The sequence below is a fragment of the Capra hircus genome, chromosome 7 (assembly GCF_001704415.2).
Source record: "Capra hircus breed San Clemente chromosome 7, ASM170441v1, whole genome shotgun sequence".
NCBI classification, from domain to species: domain Eukaryota; kingdom Metazoa; phylum Chordata; class Mammalia; order Artiodactyla; family Bovidae; genus Capra; species Capra hircus.
Genome location: NC_030814.1, coordinates 100974848 through 101001941, shown reverse-complemented (window position 1 = coordinate 101001941; position 27094 = coordinate 100974848). Strand labels below are relative to the sequence as shown.

The following is a 27094-nucleotide window of genomic DNA, read 5'->3' as shown; positions in this document are numbered from 1 at the left end:
GCCGGGGGGGCGGGGCGGCGGGGGGAGCGATTTAAAGGGACAATGTCCCCCGAGCGGTGGAGGCGGCGGCGGCTGCGGAGGCCGCGGCACCGGCACCGGGAGCCGCAAGGGCGGTAGCGGCAGCGACGGCCGCACCAAAGAAGGGAGCGCCGAGCCCCGGCACCCAGCCGGCGGCGCCGCCTCCCCGGTGAGGCCCGGCCCGGCCTGGGGAGCCCGCGGGCGGGGCGGAGCCGGCACGGGGAGGGGGAGGCCCGGGCCGGGCCGGGCCAGGCGGGACCCCCCGGGGCGGGGGGCGGGGGCGGGGCCTGTAGGGGCGGGGCCTGGTCGGGGGCGGGGCCGCACAGGTTGGGGGGAGGAGCGGGGGTCTTGGGGCAGGTGTCCCCCACCCAACCTCGGCGCGTCCCGCGGGGTCTCCCGCCCCGAGGTGCACGGGCGGAGGGCGCATCGCGTGGACCCTGGCGCCCCGAGGGGTGTGCTGGCGCGGCGCCGCCACCACCCCTGCGACCCCCGGGGGCGTCCAGGAGGGAACCCCCTTCCCCACGCTGCCAAAGTGCTCCGAAGTTGCGGTCCCGCCCGTTCCCCGCGGGCAGTGCCCACCCGGTGGGCACCCGCAGGTGGTTCCTCGGGGCCTGGGCAGGGACCCCCACCACAACGGCCAGTCCACGGATAGGCCCCCTGGGAGCCCCCAGGCCCTCGAGGGCAGCGCCTGCAGCCAGGCCTGGAGCCCCGGCCCCGCCCCGGTTGCCTGGGATCGGCCTCCCTACCATCTCCCTGGGGAGGGCGCCTCATTCCTGCCCTTCACTTTCCGCCGTTACCTTGAAGGTATTTATAGGTAGAGAAGACAGCCCCCACCCCCCATGGCCTCCCCAGGGTCCTCATTTCTGGACCAGGAGCTCCATCCTTCCCTTTTGCCCGCAGACTGGAGAGATCTTGGGAGGGTGGGATGGAGGAACCCAGGCAGGGTATGCATGAGGGGTAACGTTGGGGTGAAGCAAGAGGGTGAAGGTTGGGGTCACTTGCGGCTGAGTGTGAGGGTGAAAGGGTTAATGCTGGAGAACCCTAAGGTTGTGTGTGGACGGAAGGTTGGAGTGTGGGAAAAGTGAGGGGTAACTGATCCGGGCAACAGGAGTGAGAAAAGTGCAGGGGTAATGATGGGGGGACTTGAGACAGTGTATGAGATCAGAGTGTAGCAGTGCTGAGGCACGTGCATAGGATATACATGTGCATGGAAGTGAGTTCACAACTGGGAAAAGTGCAACCATGAATGAATGAAGGGAGGCATCTAGGAGAAGTAATAGGTTTAATGCTTCAAGAAAGCAAGGTGTCTGAGCGTGAATGCTGTAAAGTGGGGGAAACTGAGGCAGTGCAAAGAGAGGAGCTGTGGACGAAAGCCGAGGTGTGCTGAGATTAGAGACCATTGAGATCAATGGGTAGGGATAGGGCCTCAGCACTATGGACTTGCTCATCTGTGCTTGGGGGGTAAACTGAGGCACCAAGCCACAAGGGTGAGGACAGGGGCTTCGAGGAAGCAGAAATTGAGGCAGAATCCCTTTCCAGCCTCCCCTGAGCACCTGTCTCTCTACCCCCACCAGACCTACAATGCCTCACTGAGCCGGGCCAGCAGCTGAGTGGAGCCAAGCAGAGAGCATCTATGGATGGGCCCCTGGCAGGCGGCCTGGCCGCCCCAGATCGTCCTCGAGGCCCCGAGAGACTGCCTGGCCCAGCGCCAAGAGAGGACATCGAAGGTGGGGCCGAGGTTGCTGAGGGGGAAGGTTGCATCTTCCGGTCTACCCATTACCTACCTGTCACCAAGGAGGGCCCTCGAGACATTCTGGATGGCAGAGGTGGCATTTCTGGTAAGAGGGTGGGCCCTGTGGCCCTGATGGGAACATCCAGCCAGGTCCCCAAGGCTCAGCGAGGGCCGAGTCCCCGAGCCCATCAGGGGCTGAGTTGGGATTCTGAGTCTACCTGGGTTCAGAGCCTTTGCCTTCTGCTTAGTTGCCCATTTTACAGTTGTGAAAACAGAGGTCTGGGGATCTAATGACCTGACCAAGGCCCGCCCCAGTGGAGAGCAAGGAGCTGGGACTTGACTCAAGTCTGCCTGCCTTCCTTCTTTGAGCATACTAATGGGGTCCAGATGTTCAGCTTAGCACCCCTGAGCTCCCCTCCCTGAACCCACTTGTTCTCCAGGCATGCCCCCATTCCGGTCAGTCTATTCCAGTTCCATCTTGCTGCTTGGTCTTGGTGAGTCCCTTCTGAGCCAGGGGCCCAAACAGCTTATGCCCCCTAGTGGCCGGGGAGAGACTGGGTAGTCGGGGATGACAGCCATCCCTTTATGCCTCTGTTTCCCAACAAAAGGGGACCTTGCACCATCCCCACCTAAAGACTTGTCATTCCTTTAGTAAATACTCAGCAACTATCATGTGCCAGGCTCCGTTCTAGCTGCTGGGGATACAGCTGTAAGCAAAAGCGACAAGAGTCCCTGCCCTCAGGGACCTGACGTTCTAGTCGGGGAGACAGACAACAAGCAATTATACAAATAACATACGGGCAGGTAGTGACAGGTCCTGTGAGGGTATTAAACAGAGTGCCAGGATCATGCCTGGGGGAACCTGGGAAAACCTCCCTGAAGGGGTGGAATTTGAAACAGCAGGTGCAGAGGCCCTATGGTAAGGAGAAGCCTGGTGTAGTCAAGGGCCAGGCAGGAGCCTGGTGTAGCTAAAGAGTGGTGGGTGCGGTATAGGCTGATGTACTCTGTGTCTCCCTTCATCTCCTTGGCCTGCTCTAAAAGCCATGGTTTCTAGGAATGTCCAAGCACCTGATCATGGGTCTCCTACATGCCAAGCCCTTTATGTGATCATCTCCTGTCATTCTCAAAAGAACTGTGTGGGGTAACCTTGGTCATTATTATCCAGTGTTAGAGATGGGGAAACTCAGATCCTGAAGTGTCAAGTCAATTTCCCAAGGGCCCGCAGCCAGGCAGTAACCTGGTTTGACAGCCCGCATACTTCACCACCACCCTATGTCAGGGCATCCTTGACCTGCTCCAGCTCACCTTAGTGAGGCTCATGAAGCTCAGTTACTTACAGAGCATGCTAACCTCCTTGGGGCTGGACACTGGTGCGCAGCCAGGGACCAAGCGTACACTCCACCTACGCCCCCGCTGGACCCTGCCATCTGGGGTCAGACAGACTGACAGACCAGCCACCAGCTGTTAAGACATAGTTGCAGAGGTTGCAATGGGGAGTGGCCATGGGGGGACATCCCAGAGTCCTGGCTGAGGCACTGTGAGTCAGGCAGGGGGCAGGGGACATCCAGACAGGGGGCTCCACACATGCAGCGGTGTAGAGGTGACTAGTGGTACCCAAAGGTGTCATGCAGGAGCACGAGAGGGCAAGACCCTGTTCAAAGAACCATACCCTCCCCCAAACTGTTAGGAACCAAGGCCCAAAGAGAGGCAAGACCATGTCCCAGGTCATGCCGCTGACCAGGGCAGGTCCAGAACTGTGACTCTGTGGGAGTCCTGGGGAACGGACTTTGGGGCCGAGGGCCCTCTTTGATCTGACTCCGAGGAACTGGGCATTCTGCTCTACCTGGCAGAAGTTCTAGGTCTGAGGACTTCCCTGCTGGTCCAGTGGTTCAGACTCCATGCTTCCACTGCAGAGGGTGTGGATTCGACTCCTGGTCCAGGGAACTAAGATTCCCACGTGCCACATGGTGTGGCCAAAAAAGAAAAAGAAGAATTGCAAGTCTGGAGAGAGGGAGCAAGTAGGTAGGTGGGTAGGTGTGTGCTCACTCCCCTTGGGGAGTCCACCAGGGTCCAGGGCACGTGCCTGGGGAGGAGGGGGGTTGTGGTTGCTGACGGGGGACAGGTCTACTCCTAATGGTACAGCTGAGCATCTGGGGCATGGGGCGAGGGCTTGACTTGGGGTAGGGTCATGGCCTGTAAGGTGGAGAAGGATCTGGGCTTCACACAGAGTGTCTGCCCCACTGCCCTCTTAGCCCGTTCCACCCCGCCTTCCCTAGGCACCTGCCCTAGGAGTCTTGTGATGCCTATAAATAGGAACAGCCTCTGAGGCTGCCATTCCATGCTGAAGCCTGGGCCCTCCCTCATCCCCACCTAGTCCTGGGAGTCTCTCAAGAGCACCCCTGGATGGGCTACCTCCAAACTCCTCCACCTAGACATGGATGAACCCACTGCCTCTTCTGTCCTTCATTATAGCTGTTGGCCTTGGCCTCACCTGCAGCCCCTCACCCAATGCTTGGCTTCTCTGGTTGGCTGGGTGCACCTGAAGCCTGGGGGGCTGGGATGGTCTGTATGGATTTCTGAAGAGTCTGGTGCATGCCTGGCATTGGGACCAGGGAGCTAAGGGACAAACAATGCACCCTTTCTGCCCTCATGGGGTCCCAGAGTGTGGAGTGAGTGGGCCTGAGGTTCACGGTCAAGCCTCCACCTTCCGACTTGGGGGGTGTCTGAACCCCAACCTGGCAAACCATCCCCCCTCCTCCCCCCACCGCCGACTCTCTTGATTGAGCATTTACTCTGTGATCTTCCTTGGCGCCCGCCTCAGGCCCCTTATATCGAGGAAGAAACAGGCTTGGAGTGAGAAAGGCATGCCCTTCAGTCTCCCGCTTGGCCTTGAACTGGATCTGTCTGACTCTGATGTCTAGACTCTTGGCCACTTTGCCAAGCTGCCTGGCTTGGGCTTCAAGCTGCTCATGGACACCCTTCTCATTTTCAGTTGCTCACTTTCAGACCCTCTCGGGGACCCCAGATGGCAGGAGCCAACGAGGACCCCTCGGCACGGCATCACTGGGGGCTGCATCCAGAGTGCCTTGTCTGACCCATAGGGACTTCTGGACCCCCTCCCAGTGGTGGAAGCCACCAGATGAGCCCCCAGTTCCCCCAACAGTCTTGAATACGGGACCCTGCTTGGTCTGCTTCCTCCAAAGCACCTAAAAATAGGTGCTTCACTGGAGCCGCTCAAACAAAGAGGCCAATACGGCCCCCTGGCTCGTGGAATTCTTAGACAACGGCAATCGCAGAACCATTGAATCTGGGACACTTGGAATCTCAGGAGCTTGGGGTCCCAGAATCTCAGAATCAGGACATCTGGACCCTCAGACTTGCGTGAACTGGCTGGCCTCTCCCAAGAAGCTCACGTCTGGGACTGTTGTGTTCTCAAGAGACACACTTCTTGGGGTCTTACTCCCTTAGCTGGTCCAGGCCTTCATTCCCCAAGCCTTGAACCCTCTCCAGCACTCCCCTGACCCTTGCATCCGGGCTCAACCCTGACCTGGCCCTGCTCCCCATCCGTCTACCACAGAGCTGCTCAAAGGAAGGAGTTTCTGCCCCCAGGGGACACTGTGGCCACGTCTGAAGACAATTTTGGTTGTCATGACTGCAGGTTCAAGGGTGGGGGTGGCTCCTGGTGGGTGGAGGCCGGGGGTGCTACTGAAGATCCCACAATGCACAGGATGCCCCCCACCCCAGAGAATAATTCGGCCCCTCAAGTGAGCAGCACCACGTTTGAGAAACTGTTCCAAGGGATGCAGAATCCTGTATCCCCATCACACTCTCACCTCCTGGAGGCCACGTGCCAGTCATGCGCCTTCTCTCAAGCTCCACAGAAAGACCCCTGTGGCCGTGATCACAGCCTGCTGACCCCTACCCGCCACCCTCATCAGCTCTGAATTCTTTGACCCCTGACAGTCAGCTCTCAATCTCCTGGGCAAATTGGAGAGTAGGGATTGGGAAAAGTATCCATACCAACCCCGGCGCTTAGCCCTCTTTCTGGACCATCCTCAAATTGAAGTTGATCCAGCAATTGCATCTGTTGGGCTCTGGATGGGGCGCAAGATCTCCCAGTATGTTAACCTTGGCCCTGGCAATTGGCCTGTGCCCTGACTGGCATGCTTGCCTGCATCAGGCGGGCGTGGCAGGCAGAGGAGGCGCAGGCCAGGATTCCTGTGGTCACTCCAGGCATTGGCTCCACAGGCGGATAATGGAGAGTTGGCTCTATCTGTGTGAGGGTTCCTAGGAGGGATGTGATTCTAAGTGGTAGGCCTGAAAGGGGGTCTGGGAGGCAGGAGGCAGGGAGGGGCCCTCTGCAGCTCAGGCTCAAGGGCTCCTCTTCATCTGGCAGCTGTTGGTTGAGTACCTGCCATGTGCCAGGCACTGAGATGCTGCAGTGAGCGAGGCCCCTGGAGTGGGGGTGGGTGGCTTACGTGCCAGCGGAGGACCCTGGCAATTTCAGAGAGTGCTAAGGAAAGAAAAGAAAGAAGGCAACGAGCGAGGAAATCACTGGGGCTCACTTTAACAGGTGGCCAGGGAAGGGTTCTCCAGGCAGAGGGAATAGCCAGTGCAAAGGCCCCGAGGCCAAAGAGTGAGGTGGGCTTGAAGTTTCATGAGCTGTCTGGGCAGAGTGAGAGAGGGGTGAGGAGGAGAAGGCAGAAAAGCTGGAAAGACCCACAAAGGTCTGACCTCACAGGGCCCTGCAGGTGGTAGTTGGGAATCTGGCTTTTATTGGAGGTATGGTGAGAAGCCAGGCAAGTTTTACCAGGGTGTGACTTTAAAAAAAAAAAAAAGATCACCCTGGCTGCCAGGTGGGGGACAAAGAGAGGAAAACTGAAGGCAGCAAGCCCTGGTGGTCCCCTAGGAAAGCCAAGAGGACCCCTCCAGAGAAACCCCTTTGGGGCTCAGAAGTACAGAGGCCAGAGGCCTCTCAGGGGAGAGGGGTGGGGAGCCAGCTGGGCCCTTCCAAGGTGCCCGGTTGGGCTCCCGGAGCTGGGGTGCTGTGAAGGGCTCCAGCCGGGGGGACCCCAGCCCCTCAGGGTCTCCCCTCTCTGTTGCAGATGGGCAGCCCCACCCTGGCCTCAGCGAAGCCCTTCCCCGTGCCACCTCCGCCACCCATCGGATCAGCAGCTGGTGAGTTGCCACGCTGGCCCTGACCTCAGGGAGGGCAGGGGGGCGAGCAGGACATACCTAGGCCAAAGAGAAGCCCCCAGGAGTGAGATGGGGTCAGGAGGGAATCAGGACACCAGGCAGGAGGAGGTGGCTCCCCTCAGGCAAGCCCCTGGGCGCTCGCAGGGGGTGGTGGGAGGGCTGGGATGAACACAGACAGTCAACTCTCATTATCCCTGCCGGGAGCAGGGCCAGAAGGCCAGGAGCCTGGAGGTTGGACCCTCGGAGTCCTGTCTCTGCCAGGTGACCCTTAGAATAGGGTTCGGCCTCTCTGAGTCTCAGTTTCCTCATCTGTAAATGGAGTCCTTGTAGCGCATCTCACAACCTCACCTCAAAGACCAGAGGGATGTAGCGTCGGAGCAGGAATCAACAGCAGTGCTGATGGCAGCAACCTTTTATTAAATGGCTTGAAAGTGAAACTGTTAGTCGCTCAGTCGTGTTCGACTCTGCAACCCCATGGCCTGCAGCTCGCCAGGCTCCTCTGTCCATGGGATTCTCCAGGCAAGAATACTGGAGTGCGTAGCCATTCCTTTCTCCAGGGGACCTTCCCGACTCATGGATCAACCTGGATCTCCCGCACTGCAGGCAGATTCTTTACCATCTGAGCCACCAGGGAAGCCCCCTATTAAATGGATGGGCAGGCGCTAATGTATAACAGTGTCCATATTGGGATTAATAATAGCTCAGTTATTTAGCGCTTTCTGTATACTGTGCTCTCAGTGTGGGACTTTACCCCACTAAATCTTTGCCATAGCCCTGGGGGGAGTGGGCCCATTAACATGGAGATAACCCCATGATTTCTGCTCAGCCTCGCAGTGGAACCCATCTCCACATCTGTTCCATGGGTGTGATTCATAGCTGCTCGTGGAGGCCAGATCTTGAAAATGAGAGAAATCGATCAGAAACAGTCATAATAAGAACCCACATTGGTTGTGGGCCTACTGGGAGCTGGGCTTCAGGCCAAGTGAAGCGTTTCCCAGCACTGAGTTGCGTCACATTCACCCTGCACTTCACGGGGTCAGGGTTCCCATTTGAAAGCTTGTGGTTGCCATCATTTAAATAAGCACCTGCAGCATGTTAAGTATTCTTTGATTATGGTGTGAGAAAACTCCCTCAGTCACTGCATACAGGCACAGAAGCTCTTGGTTCTCGGGACTTGTCCCCATTTTTAGGGCTGGCAAACTGAGGCTCAGTGAGGTTGCCGCGCCTCCCGTTGCCCCTCAGAGGAGGTCAGGGTCACCAGAGCCACAGGCTGCGCAGGGCCTGACTCTGCCCTCCTTCCAAGATGGGAGACGCAGGGAGGAAAGTGCATTCTCATGAATGTTTCCTGTTGCCGCGTTTTACCAAATTTGCTGGAAAGAGGAAACTCAATGCACAAATCACTCCAATTTGGGGAGGACCAAGACCAAAAAAAAGCAGCCTGCAGCGTAACCAAAATGGGGGTCATCTAGGACCCTCCCAGGGGACAGATGAGAGTTGACTGTGCCACCAGACGTGGAGACATTCCTTGTGATCCCCGCGGTGGCCTCTGCACACTCCGCCCCTGCCCCCGTCCACCACGGTGCAGCAGGGCTGGGTTCCATACACAGGCATGAGACCTGCGAGCCGGATCTTGCATGTGACCCAACTGCTCTGGAAGGGTCCACACATACTCCCCCGACCTCCCAACTGACACCCCCACACTCCCCACCTCAGTCCCCACGGGTTGAGTTCTCTGGAACCTCTCTCAGACCGCCTGGGAACCACCCCCATCCCCTCACCGTCCCTTGCCCAAGAAAAGGAAACCAAGGCCTGTGGCTAACCTGTCCCCATTGGCCCTTCCTTGCAGCTGCTGGGATGAAGGCAGCCTGGACTTCCAACCGGGCTCCCCCTCACCCCATCCCCTGGGCCACTACCCAGACCCCCTGGATGGCCGGGGGCCCTGGGAGCGGCCCCTGATTCAGGAGGCTGTAGAGGACCTCCCATCTGAGCAGAGGTTCGAGGACTCCATCATCATGAGAACCGTGAAGCCCCATGCTGAGCTGGAGGGCTCCAGAAGGTTCTTGTACCACCACCAGAGGGAATCAAAGGTATTTGAGAAGGTCCCCCGGGGTCGCCCCAGGTTCGACTGGCTGCAAGACGCAGATGAGGTGGTCCCGCTCCAGGACGCAGGGCTGGACATGGACTTGCCTCCCCAGCCACCACCCCTCACCTCCTTCAGGACAGTGCTCGTGCCCGTAGATGATACCACGAAGACATTGGATGGGCCGGTGGTGGGCACCAGAGAGCACCTGGCAGGCCTGGAGGGCCTGACCCAGCCATCCGAGTGGAGCCTGCCCCGGTCCGCCTCAGAGGTGGCCACGCAGACCTGGACGGTGAACTCAGAGGCATCTGTGGAGCGGCTGCAGCCGCTGCTGTCCTCCGTCCGGACAAGGCCCTACTTGTGTGAGCTCCTGGAGGAGGTGGCCGAGGGAGCAGCCAGCCCCGACGAGGACGAAGACGAGGAGCCAGCTGTGTTTCCGTGCGTCGAGTGCAGCATCTACTTCAGGCAGAAGGAACACCTCCTGGAGCACATGAGCCAGCACCGCCGAGCCCCGGGCCAGGAGCTGCCGGCTGAGCTGGCCCCGCTGGCCTGTGGCGAGTGTGGCTGGGCATTCGCCGACCCCAGTGCCCTTGAGCGGCACCGCCAGCTGCACCAGGCCTCCCGGGAGAAGATCATTGAGGAGATCCAGAAGCTAAAGCAGGTCCCAGGTGACATGGGCCGGGAGGCACGGCTGCAGTGCCCCAGATGCGTCTTTGGCACCAATTCCTCCAAGGCCTTCATGCAGCATGCCAAGCTGCACGCACAGGAGCCACGGGGCCCAGCGGCCCAGGAGCCCTTCGGGGGCAGCAGCGGGGCAGGCAGCCCAGGCCCCGACGCCACCTCCCTAGCCTACCAGCCCTACGGAGACCCCTCGGGCCTCAGCGCCTGTGTTTTCTGTGGCTTCCCCGCGCCCAGTGAGAGCCTACTCAGGGAGCATGTGAGGCTGGTGCACGCCCATCCCCACTGGGAAGAGGAGGATGGTGAGGCTTTTGAGGAGGAGGGCCCTGCCAGCCAGCCCGGCACCAGCCAGGACGCCTACACCCAATTCTCTGAGGCCGCCGATTACTTTGGCAAAGCTGAGCCGCTCTTGGCCCCCACGTGGCAGGAGAATCCTGCTGGATACGACCCCAGCCTGGCCTTTGGCCCAGGCTGCCAGCAGCTGGGCACGAGGGATTTCCCACTGTCAAAGCCACTCCCACACTGCTCGAGCCAGAGGCCCCTGGGAAGGCCAGCCTTCCCCTCGCCACTAGCATCCGCCGCCTACTCCTTACAGGCCAGCAGAAACAAGAGTGTTGTCCAACATCAGGGGCTCCCGGGCCACCTGGAGGACCAGAGGCACCCATGGAGTGAAGAAGACGAGGAGGAGGAGGAGGAGGAGGAGGAGGAGGAATTACTGCTGGCCTCAGAAATGGACTTTCCCCCCGAAAACAGGGTCTTTGCGCCGCCAGCCAGCCCCAGCCTCATCCCACAGCCAGCCCTGGAGCTGAAGCGGACATTCCGAGAAGCCCTGCAGACCGCGGTGGCCTCGAGGGCACAGCAGCAGCAGCTCTGCGGGATGGTGCCTGTAGTGCTGGTGGCGAAGCTTGGGCCGCAAGTCATGGCTGCGGCAGCCAGGGCCCCCCCAAGGCTCCAGCCTGAGGAGCTGGGGCTGGGGGGCGCCCACCCCCTGGACTTCCTGCTCCTGGACACGCCACTGGGTGGCCCTCTGGGGCTGGACCCATTCCTGGATGGGGACCCAGGGGTGGCACTGAAGCCTGAGGAGCGGAAGTGCCCCTATTGCCCTGACCGCTTCCACAATGGCATCGGCTTGGCCAACCACGTGCGGGGCCACCTGAACCGCGTGGGTGTCAGCTACAACGTGCGGCATTTCATCTCCGCTGAGGAGGTGAAGGCCATCGAGCGCAGGTTCTCTTTCCAAAAGAAGAAGAAAAAAGGTAGGGTGGCTCCACTCCAGCACCCACCTCCCTCCGAGGCCAAGGCCGGGGAGACGCACAGCTGGGCAGCTGAGTCCTGAACCAACAAACCCTCAATCTAAAGCCTCCTGTAGTGCCCAGCAAGGTGAAGGCAGGGAACTGGGGCCAAGGTCACTGCATCAGAGGAGATGTGGGGACATCCCAACTGTCTGAACCTTCCAGTAGCTGGAGTGTGGGCTCCTCAGCCCCACGCAGAAAATATCACTGAATCCTTCATTCGACAAATCTTTACTGAGTGAGGTCACCACAATGAACAGAACAGGAGTCCCTGCCCTTCTGGACTGCACAGTCCCAGAGGCATGGTGGGACCCTGGCTGACTTCAGAACCCCTGGGGCTGCCTGTGAGGTATGCTGATTCCCAGGCACCAAGGTTCTGATTCCAGAGGTCTGTCTCCACATGAGTGCCCTGGGGAGTTCCGATACTGGCAGACATGGAGCCTACATGGGGAGGGGCTGGTATGGTGTTTGAGAGTGTGTGTGTGTATGTGCACTGCGAGGAACGGGCAGGGGACCAACTGCCACAAAACTAGGCAGTTACAATGTTAAGGGGCCTGGGCTGTGATGGGGCAGCTCAGGGAGGGGTTTGGGGAAGCCCAGAGAAGATCCCCAACTCTGTCTGGGGGATCTGAGCAGATTCCCAGAGGAAGGCATCCCTCCCATTGATCTGTTGCTTCATTCAGCCAAGGTTTCATTGATAACACTGGGGTGATACAGACATGAGCTCTAGAGGAAAGAAGGGTATTAATCAAACACTTGTCCAAATGACTGCAAAGCTATCCTGGAGAAGTATTTCTGGGGGTGAGGTCCCTGATGCTTTGAGCTGTGTGAAGGGAGACAATAGAAGGCCAGGAACAGAAAGTTTCTTGAAGTGAGCAGATGCAGGCAGGAGCATGTACAACAAAGGGCAAGGGAGGCATCCAGGGTGAGAACCAGCACAGGGTGTGTGATCCACTGGGGAGCGGCCCTGGGAACGGGGAGAGCGGAGGATGTAGAATAACAGCCCCCCCGCCTCCCACTCAGGCAGTCCATGTCCTCTCTCTCTCTCCGCAGTGGCTAACTTCGACCCGGGCACCTTCAGCCTGATGCGCTGTGACTTCTGCGGGGCCGGCTTTGACACTCGGGCTGGCCTCTCCAGCCACGCCCGGGCCCACCTGCGTGACTTTGGCATCACCAACTGGGAGCTCACCGTCTCGCCCATCAACATCCTGCAAGAGCTGCTGGCCACCTCGGCTGCTGAGCGGCCCCCCAGCCCCCTGTGCCGTGAAGCTGGGGTGCCGCCTAGTGGCTTCCTGACCTCCCGCCGGCCCCGCTTACCTCTTACAGTGCCCTTCCCACCCACCTGGGCTGAGGACCCTGGGCCAGCCTACGGAGATGGTAAGGGGAAAGGGGGCAGGCAGGCTAGAGCCCTGACCCTTCCCAGGGGCCTGGAGGGATGGAGGAGTGGGAGGTGGGCCGCCACTCTGCTTTCCTACAAGTGTTTTCAAGTCACTTTACCAAGTAGGTTGACTACTGTCCTGCCACTTAGGGGTCCTTTCTATTTTACTCAGTGGCTGGGCCAGGGCTCTGTCCAGGTCCAGTTCCTCCCTGCCCTGCCTGACAGTGGTTTTAACAGAAGGTTACTGATCTCTTGACTAGGAGCCAGATATTCTTCTAAGCCTTTAACAAATATGAACTCATTTATATCCTCATAAAGGCAGGTGTTATTATCCCCATTTTACCGATTCGGAAACTGAGGCTCAGAGATCTTCATTAATATGCCCAAGGTCATACAGCTGAAAGCATGTGGAGCTGGGGTTTGAAAGCCCAGAAAGCATAAGCTTCAGAATCCTTGATCTTAATGATGTCTTTTACCTAGAGCAGCACTGTCTGGTGGAACTTCCTGAGACAACAGAAATGTTCTCTAGAGACTCACACTGTCCTACAGGGTCACCACCACTGCCTACATACGGCTGTTGCGTCAAAGGCAGTTAGTACAAGGTTAGTGGTGATCCAAGTGGACAGTGTAGCTCTAGAGTTTACGTTCTAGATTTTCAGTGGTGCCTACAGTGTCCATCTGGGCTTCCCAGATGGCTCAGTGGTAAAGAATCCGCCTGCCAATGCAGGAGCCACAGGGACGCGGGTTCGATCCTTGGGTCAGGAAGATCCTTTGGAGGAGAAAACGACAACCATTCTCGTATTCTTGGTGGGATGATCCTGTGGAGAGAGGAGCCTGGTGGGCTATAATCTATGGGATCGCAAAGAATCAGACAGGAGTGAGCAGCTGAGCACATAGGCATGCGATGTGTCCAGCAGCACTGATAACCCCTCTCTTAAGTGAGTGCTTGCTGTGTCCCAAGGTTTCACCTCACTTACACCTTACAAGAGTTCCATGGAGCTGAGGGTTTCTGTGTTCCTGTCTTTTGGATAAGGAGACTGTGGGTCACCCGCTCTGCCACAGCCGCAAAGCAGCACAGCTAGACTTCTGAACAGCACATTAGGTGGTGACGTCAGAGGCTTGGGATGATCCAGAAGTAATATTTTGGTGAAGGAGCCTGGGGCAGGACTCCGTGGAGGAAGTGGAAATATGAAGGACTCAGCCTTGCAAAGCCTGACTTTGTGGGAGTCTTTCCTGAACCTCACAGGAGAAAAACCTCAGCAGTGAGGAGAAAGTAGGCTCTGAGGATTGGAGAAGGTACCTGGACAGGGGAATTGTCCAGGGGCTGCTTGGGCCCAAGGGTTCCTTCTGTTTCTCCTGCCTGGAGTTTTCAGGGTCCTGGGCTTCCCAAGTGGTGCTAGCGGTAAAGCACCCATCTGCCAATGCAGGAGATATAAAAGATGTGGGTTCAATCCCTGGGTCAAGAAGATCCCCCGGAGAAGGGCAGGGCAACCCACTCTAGAATTCTTGCCTGGAGATTCCCGTGGACAGAGGAGCCTGACAGGCTACAGTCCATAGGGTCTCAAAGAGTCAGACACGACTGTAGTGACTTAGCACACGCGTGCACACGCGCGCACGCACACACACACACTGACTTAGCGTGTGCATGCACGCGTGTGCGCACACATACATGCACACCCCTAGATCTGTACTCTGCCTTTGCTGGATCCATCCACGAGACTGAAGGACATTTGAGGGTCTGCAAAGGGAAGAGTGTGGCTGTTGAAGCCCCCTCCCCTCCTTGGACAAGGAAGAGATTTGAGGCCCAGAGAGAGGATAGTGGTTAGTTGAGGTCACATTGAAGGGAGAGGCGGAGTGGGGCCGTGACTTCAGGCTTCTTGCCTCTGTGAAAGCTATCCCCTAGGCAATCAGCTCATATGCCTGGCTAGGTTTCCTGGTGTCTCAGTGGTGGCTGGGAGGTGCGGTTGCTCTGAAGATGGCTAGTTGTGGGTGGGAGTCGGGGAGGGGGGAAGGGGGGGACAGGAAGCAGTTTATAGGCTCCAACCTTGGCCCCTTCTTTCTCTGACTGAGTCCTGAATGTCAGGCTTACACTCTTTACTTGGTACCCAGTTCAGGCACCCAGGGGCTGACAACATGCAACCAGCAGCCAGGTTCCATTTCTACCAGAAGAACAATGTACCAGCCCCCAGTTAGTGCTGAGGAAGCTGACCATGTCACTGGGACAAAGGAGTCAGCCTGCTACCGCACTGGCCCTGTCCTTGGGGGGTGAGCGGTATGATCAGTCTTTCGCTGAATATGTTGGGGGTTAGGGTGTTAAGGAGTGGTTGGGAAGATCCTAGAAGCCTTGAGGAACGATGCCCAACAGTAGGGCCAGGTCTGGGCACCAACCACGAGAAGCGGCCATCCTTCGGAGGATCTCCCGTGCCTCCCTAAGTGGGCGGTAGGGAGCGGACTCCAAGTTGGGGGCGGGGCAGTGGTCAGATGCTGGTCCCACCCAGCTGTCAAATAACAGCTGGGGGCAATCCGTTTAGTTTGGGGGAGGGAGAAGAAGGTTGCCGGCCTTATGTGGAGTTCAGTAGGCTTGCCAGACAGCGCCGTCAGGGGACAGCTGGATGCCAGCATGATGTTGGGGGATCCTCCTGGTTTGGGGATCAAGTGTCTTCCAGGATTCCTGACCCAGAGGGGAGACTTCCAAGGAAGGGAATGAATCAGTGTCCCCGGGCAGGTCCTAGGTCCTCCCGTCGGGCTCTAGGAGCCTGGATGCTGTTAAGGCGAATGCATGTGGCCGGAGGATTCCCATCGTAGTCTTACAGATGTCTAGGGTACGGGGAGAATGTCTCGGGCCATTGAGACCCGGCTAGGGCAGCAATTAGCAGCCGCTAGTAGCACTGCGTGCGTGAGTGCGCGAGCTCTCCTCTGGTCGGGCGGGGACAAGGGATTCGTTCGCGGTGCTCGGCGCTCGATTGGCCGCCCTGGGCGCTCCCCGAGGGGTGGGGCGGAGCGGAGCAGGCTCCGCGGCGGCGGCAGTCGGCGTTCGGCTGCTCTCGCCTGGGGCGGCCGCCCCGCGTGCGCCGGAGCCAAGATGGCCGCCTCCACCGCCCAGTGCCGAGTGACAAAAGCGGAGAGCAAGGCGGCGGCGGGGCCGCGCGCGGGGGGCGCCCGTGAGCGCGCGCCCGCGGGGGCGCCCCCGCCGGGCCCCCCGAGCCCGGGCCCCGCGGCTCTTCCCGCGCCGCCGCCGCCGCCCCCACCCCCGCCGCCGCCGCCGCCGCCGCCGCGGGACGGGCCCAAGGCCGAGCCGGAGCCGGGGCCCGGGCCCGCGCCCGCGCCGGGTAAGAGCCCGCGCCGGGGAGGGTGCGGGGAGGGCAGAATTGGCGTCCCGCCCGCCCCCTGCCGCAGCCGCCGCCCCAGACACCCGCCGTCCAGTCTCCGGGACTTCCCCTCCCCCCAAGCGCTCCAGTCGCGGGGACCCTGGGCCTCCTGTCGCGGCTCGCAGAGTCCCAAGCTTCAGAAACACTCTCCGCCGCCACTTTGCGGAACCCTCACCCCATCTGACAGATAGGCGCTGAGCTCCTTGGAGCCCGTGGTTTGCCTCTCACCGCAGCCTCTGTTCCTCCGGCGCGGAAACCGACTCCAAGTCACTTCAGCCTTGACACGGTCGCTGCCCCGACTGACAGATGCGCCCACTCCACCCGGAGACTTTGACAAAGTCCTCGGCGTCCCAGGCGCCCACCCCCGCCGAACCCCAGCTTCCTTTCTCCTTGCCTCTGTAGGACTCGGACTGAGCCTGGGACCTACCTGTCCGTCCCTCCTCCCCCTCCCGCTGCTCACAACACGGAGCACCTCCAGAGCCCCATCTGACACACCATTCCTTCATTCTGACCTCTCTCTGTGCTCTGAACGCTAAAACTCGGACTCAACAGGCCTCTCAGTCCCCTTTCTCCAAAAAATTAGGCCATGAAAACTCACCTTTGATTCTCTGTCCTCATGTACGTCTTACCCAGAGCTAAGCTTTGCAGTCTGATGGAGGCCTCAGAAACTTCTGAGAAAGTTCAGTGATTCCCATCCTCACTGTCTCCAGTCAGGACTTGGCCTGTTCCAGGCTCACAGTTCTTACCTGTACCCTTTCCTTGGGCTTAGCTTGAGATAAGAAGACCAACCTAGGGCTCCCAGTTGTCTTGCCTGGTGGAGATTCCCCACAAGTCTTAGGGAGCGTCCCTTCCAGTCCTGTGCTGCCTGCCTCTGTGGCCTCTGACCCTGGCTTTTTCTTTCCGAATCCCCCTTCTGACTGCCACCTACCCGTCCCCCCATGACTGAGAGATGCTCCGCTCCGCAGAGAGGAGCCCAGAGACCTCTCTGCCCGGAGAGAGATTTTCTCTGAGATTAGCACTGCGCCCGGTGACCTGTCTGTGCTGTGGTAGGTGGAAGCCGTTCCTAGTCTGTGCTGTCAGTTGGCGGCCTCGACATCCCTGCGTCGTATCGGAGCTCGGGGTTGTGGATGGAGCCTCAGCTTTCATGGGGTGAGCTGCGTCCCAGAGTGAGAGCAGGCACCAAGGATGAGGAAGAAGGCTCCCACCACCACCAGCCCTACGCCCCTGGCCCTCCGTCCTCACAGGGGTAGACAGCCCACACCTTACCTGGGCTGAGCCTGTCTTCCCAACCTCACAGGCCTGGGTTCTGAGGAAAACGCAATGGTGGCCATGGACTTGGGCTCCCCCCCGCTTCCCAAGAAGAGCCTGCCTGTCCCTGGGCCCCTGGAGCAGGTGGCCAATCGGCTGAGCAGCAAAATGGCTGCAGAGGTTCCTCATGGTAGCAAGCAAGAGCTGCCGGACCTCAAGGGTGAGTGGCGCAGGTGACGAGGGTGCTGGCCAGGCTGGTCACGCTCTCAGGGAGCTCTTGGGCTAGAGGGTTAATGTGGGGGGAGGCCCTAGGTTAGCCACAGCTTTCTCTCTGGCATCTCATGGTACTAAGGAGACCCCCGGCTGTCTTCTCTCTTGAGTTTTTGCTGCCACAGGCATGCTTGGCCTTGAGCCCTGGTCAGGGGAGGGGCATCCAGAGAGGCAGTGGGCACGGTCATCAGGAGCGCACCCCCCAGACCCAGTTCATTTGCTGACTTTGATTGTTGGTAGCTATCTGATCTTCTCCATGAAACTGCCGTGTCCGTCTGTTGATTCTCAGGTCGTTACTCAGTAATGGCAGGCACTGTGCTGGACCCTTGGGATGTGAGAGATGCAAAACAGACACTGCCTTTGTGGGACAGCAGGGCAGAGAAGTAGAGATGAGGGCTCTGCAGAAAAGTGTGCAGACAGGGCCCCACGGAGACCATGGCGGAGGCCCCCAGCCTAGCATCTGGGGCACGAGTTAAGCTACTCTTTAAAGTGTGTGTCTAGCAGGTCAGCGTCTGTATGAAAACCTGTTGCCAGGACACCCTGGTACATTAGAAATGTGAACAGAATGTCACTGGCTGGACCACCAAGGGCTCTGCCTCCCGCTGTGTGCCTTTGGGCACAACTTTTCCTCCCCCTCTCTCTGAGACTCAGTTTCCTATATTTGAAAACTGAACAGACTAAATCCTGCCTCATTAGGGTCATTTTAAGTGTGGGAGGGGTTGACAGAAGCCAGGAGCCTGCGTGAACAGGACCTAACGGGGAGGAACAGCGGGAGGGCAGAGCCTGTGCAGCCTGACAGACAGCTCTCCCGGCCTCGGTCTCATCCTCCAGCCCAGAGCCTGACCACCTGCGAGGTCTGCGGTGCCTGCTTTGAGACACGCAAGGGCCTGTCCAGCCACGCGCGCTCCCACCTGCGGCAGCTGGGGGTGGCCGAGTCGGAGAGCAGCGGTGCCCCCATTGACCTCCTCTACGAGCTTGTGAAGCAGAAGGGCCTGCCTGACACACCCCTCGGGCTGCCCCCAAGCCTGACGAAGAAGTCCAGCTCGCCGAAGGAGATAGTCGCTGGGGCCCCACGACCTGGCCTGCTCGCGCTGGCCAAGCCCCTCGATGCCCCTGCTGTCAACAAGGCCATCAAGTCACCTCCCGGCTTCTCAGCTAAGGGCCTGGCCCACCCGCCCAACTCCCCACTCCTCAAGAAGGCATCGCTGGCCCTGGCGGGCTCCCCTACCCATAAGAATCCTGAGGACAAGAGCCCCCAGCTGTCTCTGAGCCCCCGACCAGCCTCTCCAAAGGCCCAGTGGCCCCAGTCTGAAGATGAGGGGCCCCTGAACCTCAGTGAGTGCGGGTCCTGGGAGCCGAGGGAAGGGCGGGGCCTCAGGCCGGGTCATGGGGCTCGGGGTGGATGCAGTGGGGACCCTAGCGCCTGCGTGTCCTGGGTCGGCTGGGTCAGAGCGTGTTGTGTCTCCGGTTGGGCATATTACCTGTCTCCCGTTTCACTTCGCCGTTCTTCCCCTGGAAGTCTGGCGGTAGCTACTAAACCTGCCAGGGGCTCCAGGGTCATCCTTGCCCCTTAGGGCTGCTTTTGACCTTCGCTGGGCCTGAGAGTTGGGGCAGTGAAGGTAGCTAGGGATCCCATGGGGCACCTGGGGTCCTGCAGGTAAACAGGTGGTCCACTAGCCAGGTGGCCCCGTGCTTGGCCCTGTCTTCACATCCTCTTGTTCCTGGTGTCCTTTGCAGAGGTACCTCCGTGCCCAGGGCTGGAACAGTACCTCTTGGGCTGCCTGTGGGCATGGCAAAGAAGGGCTTGGGAAGCAACTCCCAGGTGTGGTGAGCAGACTTAACAAAGGCCATCTCTTAGGAATTCAGACCTCCCCGCACATTTGTGGGCCTCAGGGTCTGAGAGTGAGCCTAGGGTCTGGCCCCTGCCCAACAGGGCACCCCAGTTGCACCTCATGTTCCAATGAAGCTGCTTCCATGGTCTTCTGTGCTTCCAGGAGCAAGGGTCTGAGCAGGTGTGCCCTTGGTTGTGTGATGCCTGGCAGCCAGTGTGCCCCTGCTTTGTCACCTCCAGCCCATCCTGCACAGCTTCCCTGGCTGAGCTACCTGGGAAGGGGGCCTGGAAGCCTCAGATTGTGCCATTAGAACTGGGCCACTGCCTCTCTACCCCACTCTCCGTAGCCGTAAGCTCTGTACACGCAGCTTGACGCCAAAGGCGTAGGCAAGGAACATGACTTTCTGTTGCCCCAAACCTCATAAATCCACAGCAATGAGTCTTGGACTCCCACCAGCCTGGGCCACCGAGACTCACACCAGGCCTTCCCGCCTCAGTCCCGGAGGGCCGGCCGAGGTGGCGGCCGTGAACCGCCCCCCTGTGTTTTGTCTCCGCAGCTTTAGATAGTGACGGGGGCAGAGAGCTGGACTGCCAGCTGTGCGGTGCCTGGTTTGAGACCCGCAGGGGCCTGTCCAGCCACGCCCGCGCCCACCTGCGCCACCTGGGCGTCAGCGACCCGGATGCCAAGGGATCCCCCATAGACGTGCTCCACGGGCTCATCCGGAGGGCCGGCGTCCAGATCCGCCTCCCACTCGGGCGGGGCGCCCTGGCCCTGCTGGGGCGGCCTCCTCCCGCTCCTGCGGCCCTCTCCTTGCTCCCCCCCCCACCGCCGGCCAAGAGGGCCAAGCTGAAGGCCAAGGGTACGGCCAGCCCCTGGGGGAAGCAGGACCTCCCGGCCGCCGCAGCCGCTGGCATTTTCTGGGCCTCTGATGTGGAGCCGTCTCCTCTCAACCTCTGTAGGTTCTCGCTTCAGCTGCCCCCGTCCTCCCTGCGGGCCCTGGAGCCCCTCCCAGGGTGGGGAGTCACAGCCCTGTCCCTCCTCCTTCCCTGCTGAGGCCAGGAGTGGACAGGGGCCCTTAGCAGTGGCCCAGTTCTGCCCAGAAATCTTGCTGGCCATTGGCTGCTAGGCCTTCTCTCTCGGCCTTTGACCTTCCCTCAGAATGAGAGCCAAGGGTGGGGTGCTGCCTCTTGGTATAGAAGGTGCCCATGGTTGCCCCTGGTCCGGATGGCAGGGCTACCGCTTCCTGCCCCCATCCCGGTTGGGACCCTCAGAGCTGTGGCGTCTTGGTTCTGTCCTTTTTCCACCAGGACCCAGCGCCCGCAGGCTCTCTCTAGAGCCTCCCTGCGCTCCTGCCGGGTGTCTGCCCCCAGCCCCCGCCCGCTCCTCAGCTCCCTCCCTTGCACTTACCCTCCGTCACCACCCCAGCCCCTGGACATGCTGCTGTCCATGCCCAGCCGACCAGGAGACCCGCAGGTGATGATGCTAACAGTGCTGGTGAAGCTAACCGCCCCTCTCTCCCGCTGCAGCCTCGGGCCCGGAGCCGGCACGCGACATCCGCTGTGAGTTCTGCGGAGAGTTCTTCGAGAACCGCAAGGGCCTGTCGAGCCATGCCCGCTCGCACCTGCGTCAGATGGGCGTAACCGAGTGGTACGTCAACGGTTCACCCATCGACACGCTGCGGGAGATCCTCAAGAGACGGACCCAGTCCCGGCCTGGCGGACCCCCCAACCCATCAGGGCCTAGCCCCAAAGCTCTGGCCAAGGTGGTGAGCAGCGGAGGTCCTGGCAGCTCACTGGAAGCCCGCAGCCCCGCGGACCTTCACCTCTCACCCCTGGCCAAGAAGTTGCCGCCGCCACCAGGCAGCCCCCTGGGCCACTCACCAACTGTTTCTCCTCCTCCCACGGCCCGGAAGATGTTCCCAGGCCTCTCCTCACCCTCCCTGCCCAAGAAGCTGAAGCCTGAACAAATGAGGGTGGAGATCAAGCGGGAGATGCTGCCGGGGGCCCTTCATGGGGAACCACACCCATCCGAGGGTCCCTGGGTGGCACCTCGGGAAGACATGACCCCCTTGAACCTGTGTAAGTGTGACCCTGGGGCAGGACAGGGAGAACAGGTAGAGGGGTCTTCCCCTCACTTGCCTCGGGGGTACCTGGAACACCCAGGGTTGAAATGGAAAAGGAAGTAGTACACAGGTCCAGAGAACAAGGGGCTAGCCGAGAGTTCCTGCTATGCAGACCCCCATCTGAGTGAGCTGCTTCTTGATGATTCTTCATTCCTGTGAGGGAGGCAGAATTGTGTCATTAGGCAGTGGTAAAGAGATTCTCTCTGCCGTCTTTGATTGATTGGTAGTGGCTACCATCCAGACTTCAAGGGGAAAAAAAACCCGCTTGTAGGGATCAATCAGTGACGTCTGCCATGGGCAGGAGTGTAAGTGCTGGAAATGGGTGTCTTTCTGATATTCCCGGTCACTAAGCACTTGGCATTTGGAGTTCAGGTTAAGGTCTCAGCTGCTCCAGAGTCTAACTACGTGACTTTGGACAGTTTCCTCTTTTGGAAGATGGAGATGCTCATGCTCCCAGCTCTACAGTTTTCCGAAGTGGTGTAAAGCACTTAGCTTTAACGCTGAAACAAAGCTCCGTGTATGCAGTAGTTGTAACATCCCTATTACAGCAAGCAAGAGTGCTCCCCTCTCGAACTGTCACTGTTCATTCTGCTCCAGTTGGTTGAGCTGCTGTGTGCCGAGCAGGTAAGGAGGGCCCAGGCCTCTGCCTTAGTGCTCACATGCGTTCCACGACCGCTGTAAACCACATGTTTTGAATTGCTCCTGCTTTAGACCCCGGGAACACAAGAGAGGTGGTTTCCATCTCCCATTTTGCAGAGGAGGAAACTGAGACTCCCAGCTTCACACAGGGAGTCACAGCCAAGCTTGCAGCTGAGTCCAGGATCCAGGGAGTGCTTGCCCCTCAATCCATTACAGTGTCAGGGATTCATCGTGAAGCCAGCTAGCATTTGAGGTGACAGGAGCAGCAGAAGGGCTGGATCATGTACTCAGGGGCCTCTGGAGGCAGATGAGGGAGCGGGTCCATTCAGGTCTGGGACTGCATGGATGGGCAGCGGGGCACTTAACACTGACCTTGAGCTTGGAGGCTTCCTGCCAACAGCCGCCGCCTCCCTCTCCTCCCCCTACCCTGACCCACTGCAGCATCCCGGGCAGAGCCGGTGCGTGACATCCGCTGTGAGTTCTGCGGCGAGTTCTTCGAGAACCGCAAGGGCCTGTCAAGCCACGCACGCTCACACCTGCGGCAGATGGGCGTGACCGAGTGGTCTGTCAACGGCTCACCCATTGACACGCTGCGGGAGATCCTCAAGAAGAAATCCAAGCCATGCCTCATCAAGAAGGAGCCACCAGCCGGAGACCTGGCCCCTGCCTTGACCGAGGACGGGCCCCCCACAGTGGCCCCTGGGCCCATGCAGGCCCCCTTGCCCCTGGCACCGATGGCTGGCCGGCCAGGCAAACCCGGAGCTGGGCCAGCCCAGATTCCCCGCGAGCTCACCCTGGCACCCATTACTGGCACCAAGCATGCAGCCACCGGCTACCTGGGCTCCGTGGCAGCCAAGCGGCCCCTGCAGGAGGACCGCCTCCTCCCAGCAGAGGTCAAGGCCAAGACCTACATCCAGACTGAACTGCCCTTCAAGGCAAAGACCCTCCATGAGAAGACCTCCCACTCCTGTAAGCAGTGGGCGGCAGGGTCCAGGGAGGGCATCTGCCAGGGCCTGTCGGGCTGGGCAGTGCCGTGTCGCTCAGCCCCAGTGGGGGTCAAGGCGCCCGTGGGAGGCGGGACTGACTCCCGACCTGGGCAGTGCCTTCTGGGTACCCCTTCTCCCTCGGGGCTGGGGCTCAGCAGCACCCCCTCTGCCTGCAGCCACTGAGGCCTGCTGCGAGCTGTGTGGCCTTTACTTCGAAAACCGCAAGGCTTTGGCCAGTCACGCCCGGGCGCACCTGCGGCAGTTCGGCGTGACCGAGTGGTGCGTGAACGGCTCACCCATCGAGACACTGAGTGAGTGGATCAAGCACCGGCCCCAGAAGGCAGGCGCCTACCGCAGCTACATCCAGAGCGGCCGTCCCTTCACTAAGAAGTTTCGCAGTGCTGGCCACGGCCGCGATGGCGACAAGCGGCCGCCCCTGGGGCTGGCCCCCGGGGGTCTAGCTGTGGTGGGCCGCAGCGCTGGGGGTGAACCAGGGCCCGAGGCTGGCCGGGCAGCCGACAGTGGTGAGCGGCCTCTGGCGGCCAGCCCGCCAGGCACCGTGAAGGCCGAGGAGCACCAGCGTCAGAACATCAACAGTGAGTGCTGGTGGAGGAGGGTCGCGAGCTGCCCCCCGGGTCCTCTGCCATGCATCTCCCCTCAGGTCACTTTCCCAGCCACCCTCCTGTTCAGTCATCCACCCTCCATCCCACCTGTCCCGCAGTCCAGGAGGTTTCCATTCACCAGCCATCCTGACTCAAAATTCCCGCAGCATCTGCCCCTCACTCGCTAAAGGCAGGAACCTCTTCAGGGGCCTTGCCGTCCGGCTCATCTCCCGTCCCTCTCCCCACTTTTCTCCACCTCAGAATTTGAGCGCCGACAAGCCCGCCCTCCAGATGCCTCTTCGGCCCGGGGCAGCGAGGAGGCCAATGACCTGCACCAGAAGCTGGAGGAGGTGCGGCAGCCTCCGCCCCGGGTCCGGCCAGTCCCCGCCCTGGTGCCCCGGCCGCCCCAGACATCACTCGTCAAGTTCGTGGGCAACATCTACACCCTCAAGTGCAGGTATGCAGCCCTCCCCTGGGGGAGGGAGGAGACTGCCCGCCCAGGGCTGGGCCTCCAGAGCCTCTGGGCCAGACTGGGGTGTGGCTGGACCCAGGGGAGGGGCTCCACACAGACAGCGGTACCCCGCAGGCTCGGGCCCTTGAGCTTTATAACCTGCAAGACCTGGGTTCAGTTGCTGGCTCTGACACACAGTTTAGTGACCGTGAGCAAGAGTTTCCTGCTCCATACCTCAATAATCCCACCTATAAAACGGGATTGATAACAGACCCACCAAATAGATTTGTTGTCAGGATTAAAAGTTGTGTAGTTACAAAACACTCAAACTGTACCTGTCACATAGTAAGCAGTTGGCGAGTGTTTGCTGGATTAAGGAGAAAAAAAATAGGTCTTAGTTCATTGTTAGCAAAGTCCATGCATCCATCAGTGTCCAGGAAAGAGAGTCTGGGATGCAATGTGCCTGCCTCAGGCTACACAGGTCAAGTCAGAAGTAGGATTCAAACCCAGGACTCAGAACCACGAGCTTTGGTTCTGGATTTGAGGCTGAGAGGGTGATGAGTGGGTGAATTGGGAGCGTGAGTCAGGTGGGTGGGAGTTGGTACCCAACCCCCCTTTCCCTGGCTCCCATCCTTCTCTCCTGGGGCCTGGCAGGGTTGCGTTTGCTTCCCTGGGGTCCCTCTCCGCCTCAGAGCACATGCTTCAGTCACCTGGCAGAGGTGTTTGGGAAGCTCAGTGACCCGTACCCAGCACCTGAGCTGGCAGACTGCCCTGAGCATAGGGGGGGGTCTCTCCAGGGGGCCCTAGCACGACCCCGTGGTGCATAGAGGTAGCTGTAGGTAGGAGGACACCTAACTTCGGGTCCCCCTTCCCCCACATCCTGGGCCTGCTTTGTTCACAGTGAGGAGCAGCAGGTGTGCCTGATGCTCAGGGTGCGGCCAGGGCTATGGTTCTGCCTCTCCTTACTGCAATGGCCACATCTTCCTCTCTCTGTTCCCTGCGCCCCCCTAGGTTCTGTGAGGTGGAATTCCAGGGGCCCCTCTCCATCCAGGAGGAGTGGGTGCGGCACTTACAGCGGCACATCCTAGAGATGAATTTCTCCAAAGCGGACCCCCCGCCGGAGGAGCCTCAGGCCCCACAGGCACAGACAGCGGCAGCAGAGGCACCCTAACACAAAAGCATTCCAGACCCCCTCTCAACGCCACCTTTCTCCCCTTTTTCTCCTTTCCTCCCTCTTTCTTTTCTGTTTCCAAAGGAGCAAGCCAAAACCTCAAACCGGCACCTTTCACGGGCCGGGCACACTACAGCCGGGGCACCGGAAGCCAGCTAGCCACCCTTCCCCTAGCCCGAGGACTCTGGGGCCACACACAGGGCACCCTCCTCCAGTCCACACCCACCTGCCCATTTGGTTCAGCAGTGGCAGCGGCCAGGTGTCTGGCGGCAGCCAGTCAGTTCACAAGGGAGGAAGACCAGCGTTCTCCCACATCCAGCAGCCAGGCGGGCTCTTTTTGCCATCTGTGGCCACTTGCAAAGACCCCAAGGACCCCTGTCCTGGTTCCCTCTTGCCCCTGCCCCTGTGAATATCTTCTCACACACGCACGCACGCACTCACGGACCTCGTGAGACCCGGGAATCGGCCCCAGCCCTCCAGTTCCCGAGTTGAACGACTACCACATCACGCCACGGTGCTTGCTCAGGAGAAGGCACACTCCCTCTGTGGCCCTCTGCCAGGGCCTGGGAGCCCCCCGCCTGAGCCCACAATGCCACGGAAATCCTTGTTGGCCGCCTCCCCGTCATCCCTTGCAAGAGGGGCCTTCCCAGCCAGGAAGAGCTCAGAGCTGACAGCTGCCTCCTGCCCTGTCAAGGCCCCCCCAGAGTCTCGGGGGCTCTGGGGCCTGGGAGGGGGTGGGGGTGGGACTCTCCTTCCCCACCCTCACCCCCCCCCCCTTTTCACTGTTGCTTTCTATGTATAGCTCCCTAGACCTTTCACTTTTTTAAAAACGCGTTTTGTGTAGAGAATAAGGAACGTGGATCTTTTTATTTTGCAGTCCTGGGCCAGCTAGAAACCGGGAGCCGATTGCCCTTTTAACTTTTTTCAGTGGCCACATTTTGGTTATCGATGTACCTAGAAGTATGTAAATTAGATTAAATTTCTCTTCTGGAAACACCCCGGGGCAGGCAGCCAGCGTTGTGTTTTTCTGTCGAGTGGACAGGCTGGCATTGTCTGTCTGGCAGCCAGGGCTGGGATCAAGCCACCTCCGCCAAAAGGCCCTGGAAGCCCTGGGTTTTCCTGTTGGCCGCCAAGCCCACCAGCCCTGTCTGGGGATGAGCCCGAGTTCCCAGCTGCTGGCCTTCCATGGCAGGGCTGGTGGTCGGGGGAGGGGCAGCGGGTGGGCCTCTGGCCAGCTGGTGCGGCAGCTCCTGTGAGCCAAGGAGCAGAACCAGAGCTCTGGGCAGCTGGTCTGGGAAGGGAGCCAGGATTGAGCCGTGACTGAGGCCTGAAGGGCTCTCTGAGGGCAGGAGCTGTCCATTGAGGGTGAGGGGACCTTCACTAGGGGGGAGGGTGAAGTGCACAGCCGCTGGGACTGCCCTGCCTTCAAGACATGTGACCTGTGTGGGGAGATACACACACACCCTGAACCCAGCTAACACAAGGGGGAAAAGAGCTGCTGGCTCCTTTTCGTTGTTATTTATTTTCTCATTCTGCAAATGTTTATTGAACGTTTCTGAGATTTTAAGAGATTTTGTTGGCTGCTCCTTCTTGTTTATTGCATGTGATTTTTTAGCTCATTATTTTCACTTAAAACAGCCAGGGGCTGGAAAGTGGGAATGACCTCCTGGGGCAGAGGCTTCTACCCCAACCCCATTCTCCTGGGCCCCCAACCGTGCCCCTGACTGGGAAGGGGGGACTCACAGTACGCACCCCCCCTCCCCAAGGGTGGTCTTGGCCTGCACACTTGGCATTTCTGCTTCTATGAGATCAGGATACATATCTTGCCTGCCGGAGGAGGGCCTCTACTACTCATGTCTAACCAATGCTGCGGCTGGGCATGCGTGAGAATTTGAAAGCTGGTAGAGCCTCACTCGGAGAAGGCGATGGCATCCCACTCCAGTACTGTTGCTTGGAAAATCCCATGGACGCAGGAGCCTGGTAGGCTGTAGTCCATGGGGTCACGAAGAGTCGGACACGGCTGAGCGACTT

General features: G+C 59.7%; 1 protein-coding gene across 7 annotated transcripts; it reads left to right on the top strand.

The window, feature by feature from the left end:
• Positions 48-26649, top strand: WIZ (widely interspaced zinc finger motifs). 7 transcript variants are annotated; one of them, XM_018051309.1, is made up of 13 exons: positions 48-187; positions 1593-1856; positions 6856-6928; positions 8793-10960; positions 12050-12373; positions 17040-17210; positions 18092-18595; positions 19649-20047; positions 20619-21170; positions 22295-22822; positions 23016-23435; positions 23703-23898; positions 24904-26634. In XM_018051309.1, exons 2-13 carry the CDS (start codon positions 1652-1654, stop codon positions 25061-25063), a joined length of 5700 nt encoding a protein of 1899 aa, XP_017906798.1. In that variant the 5' UTR covers positions 48-187; positions 1593-1651; the 3' UTR covers positions 25064-26634. The 7 variants fall into 7 exon arrangements, with proteins under 7 accessions (XP_017906798.1, XP_017906799.1, XP_017906800.1 ...); XM_018051310.1 differs by lacking the exon at positions 17040-17210 and having other exon boundaries at positions 24904-26061; XM_018051311.1 differs by lacking the exon at positions 19649-20047 and having other exon boundaries at positions 24904-26061.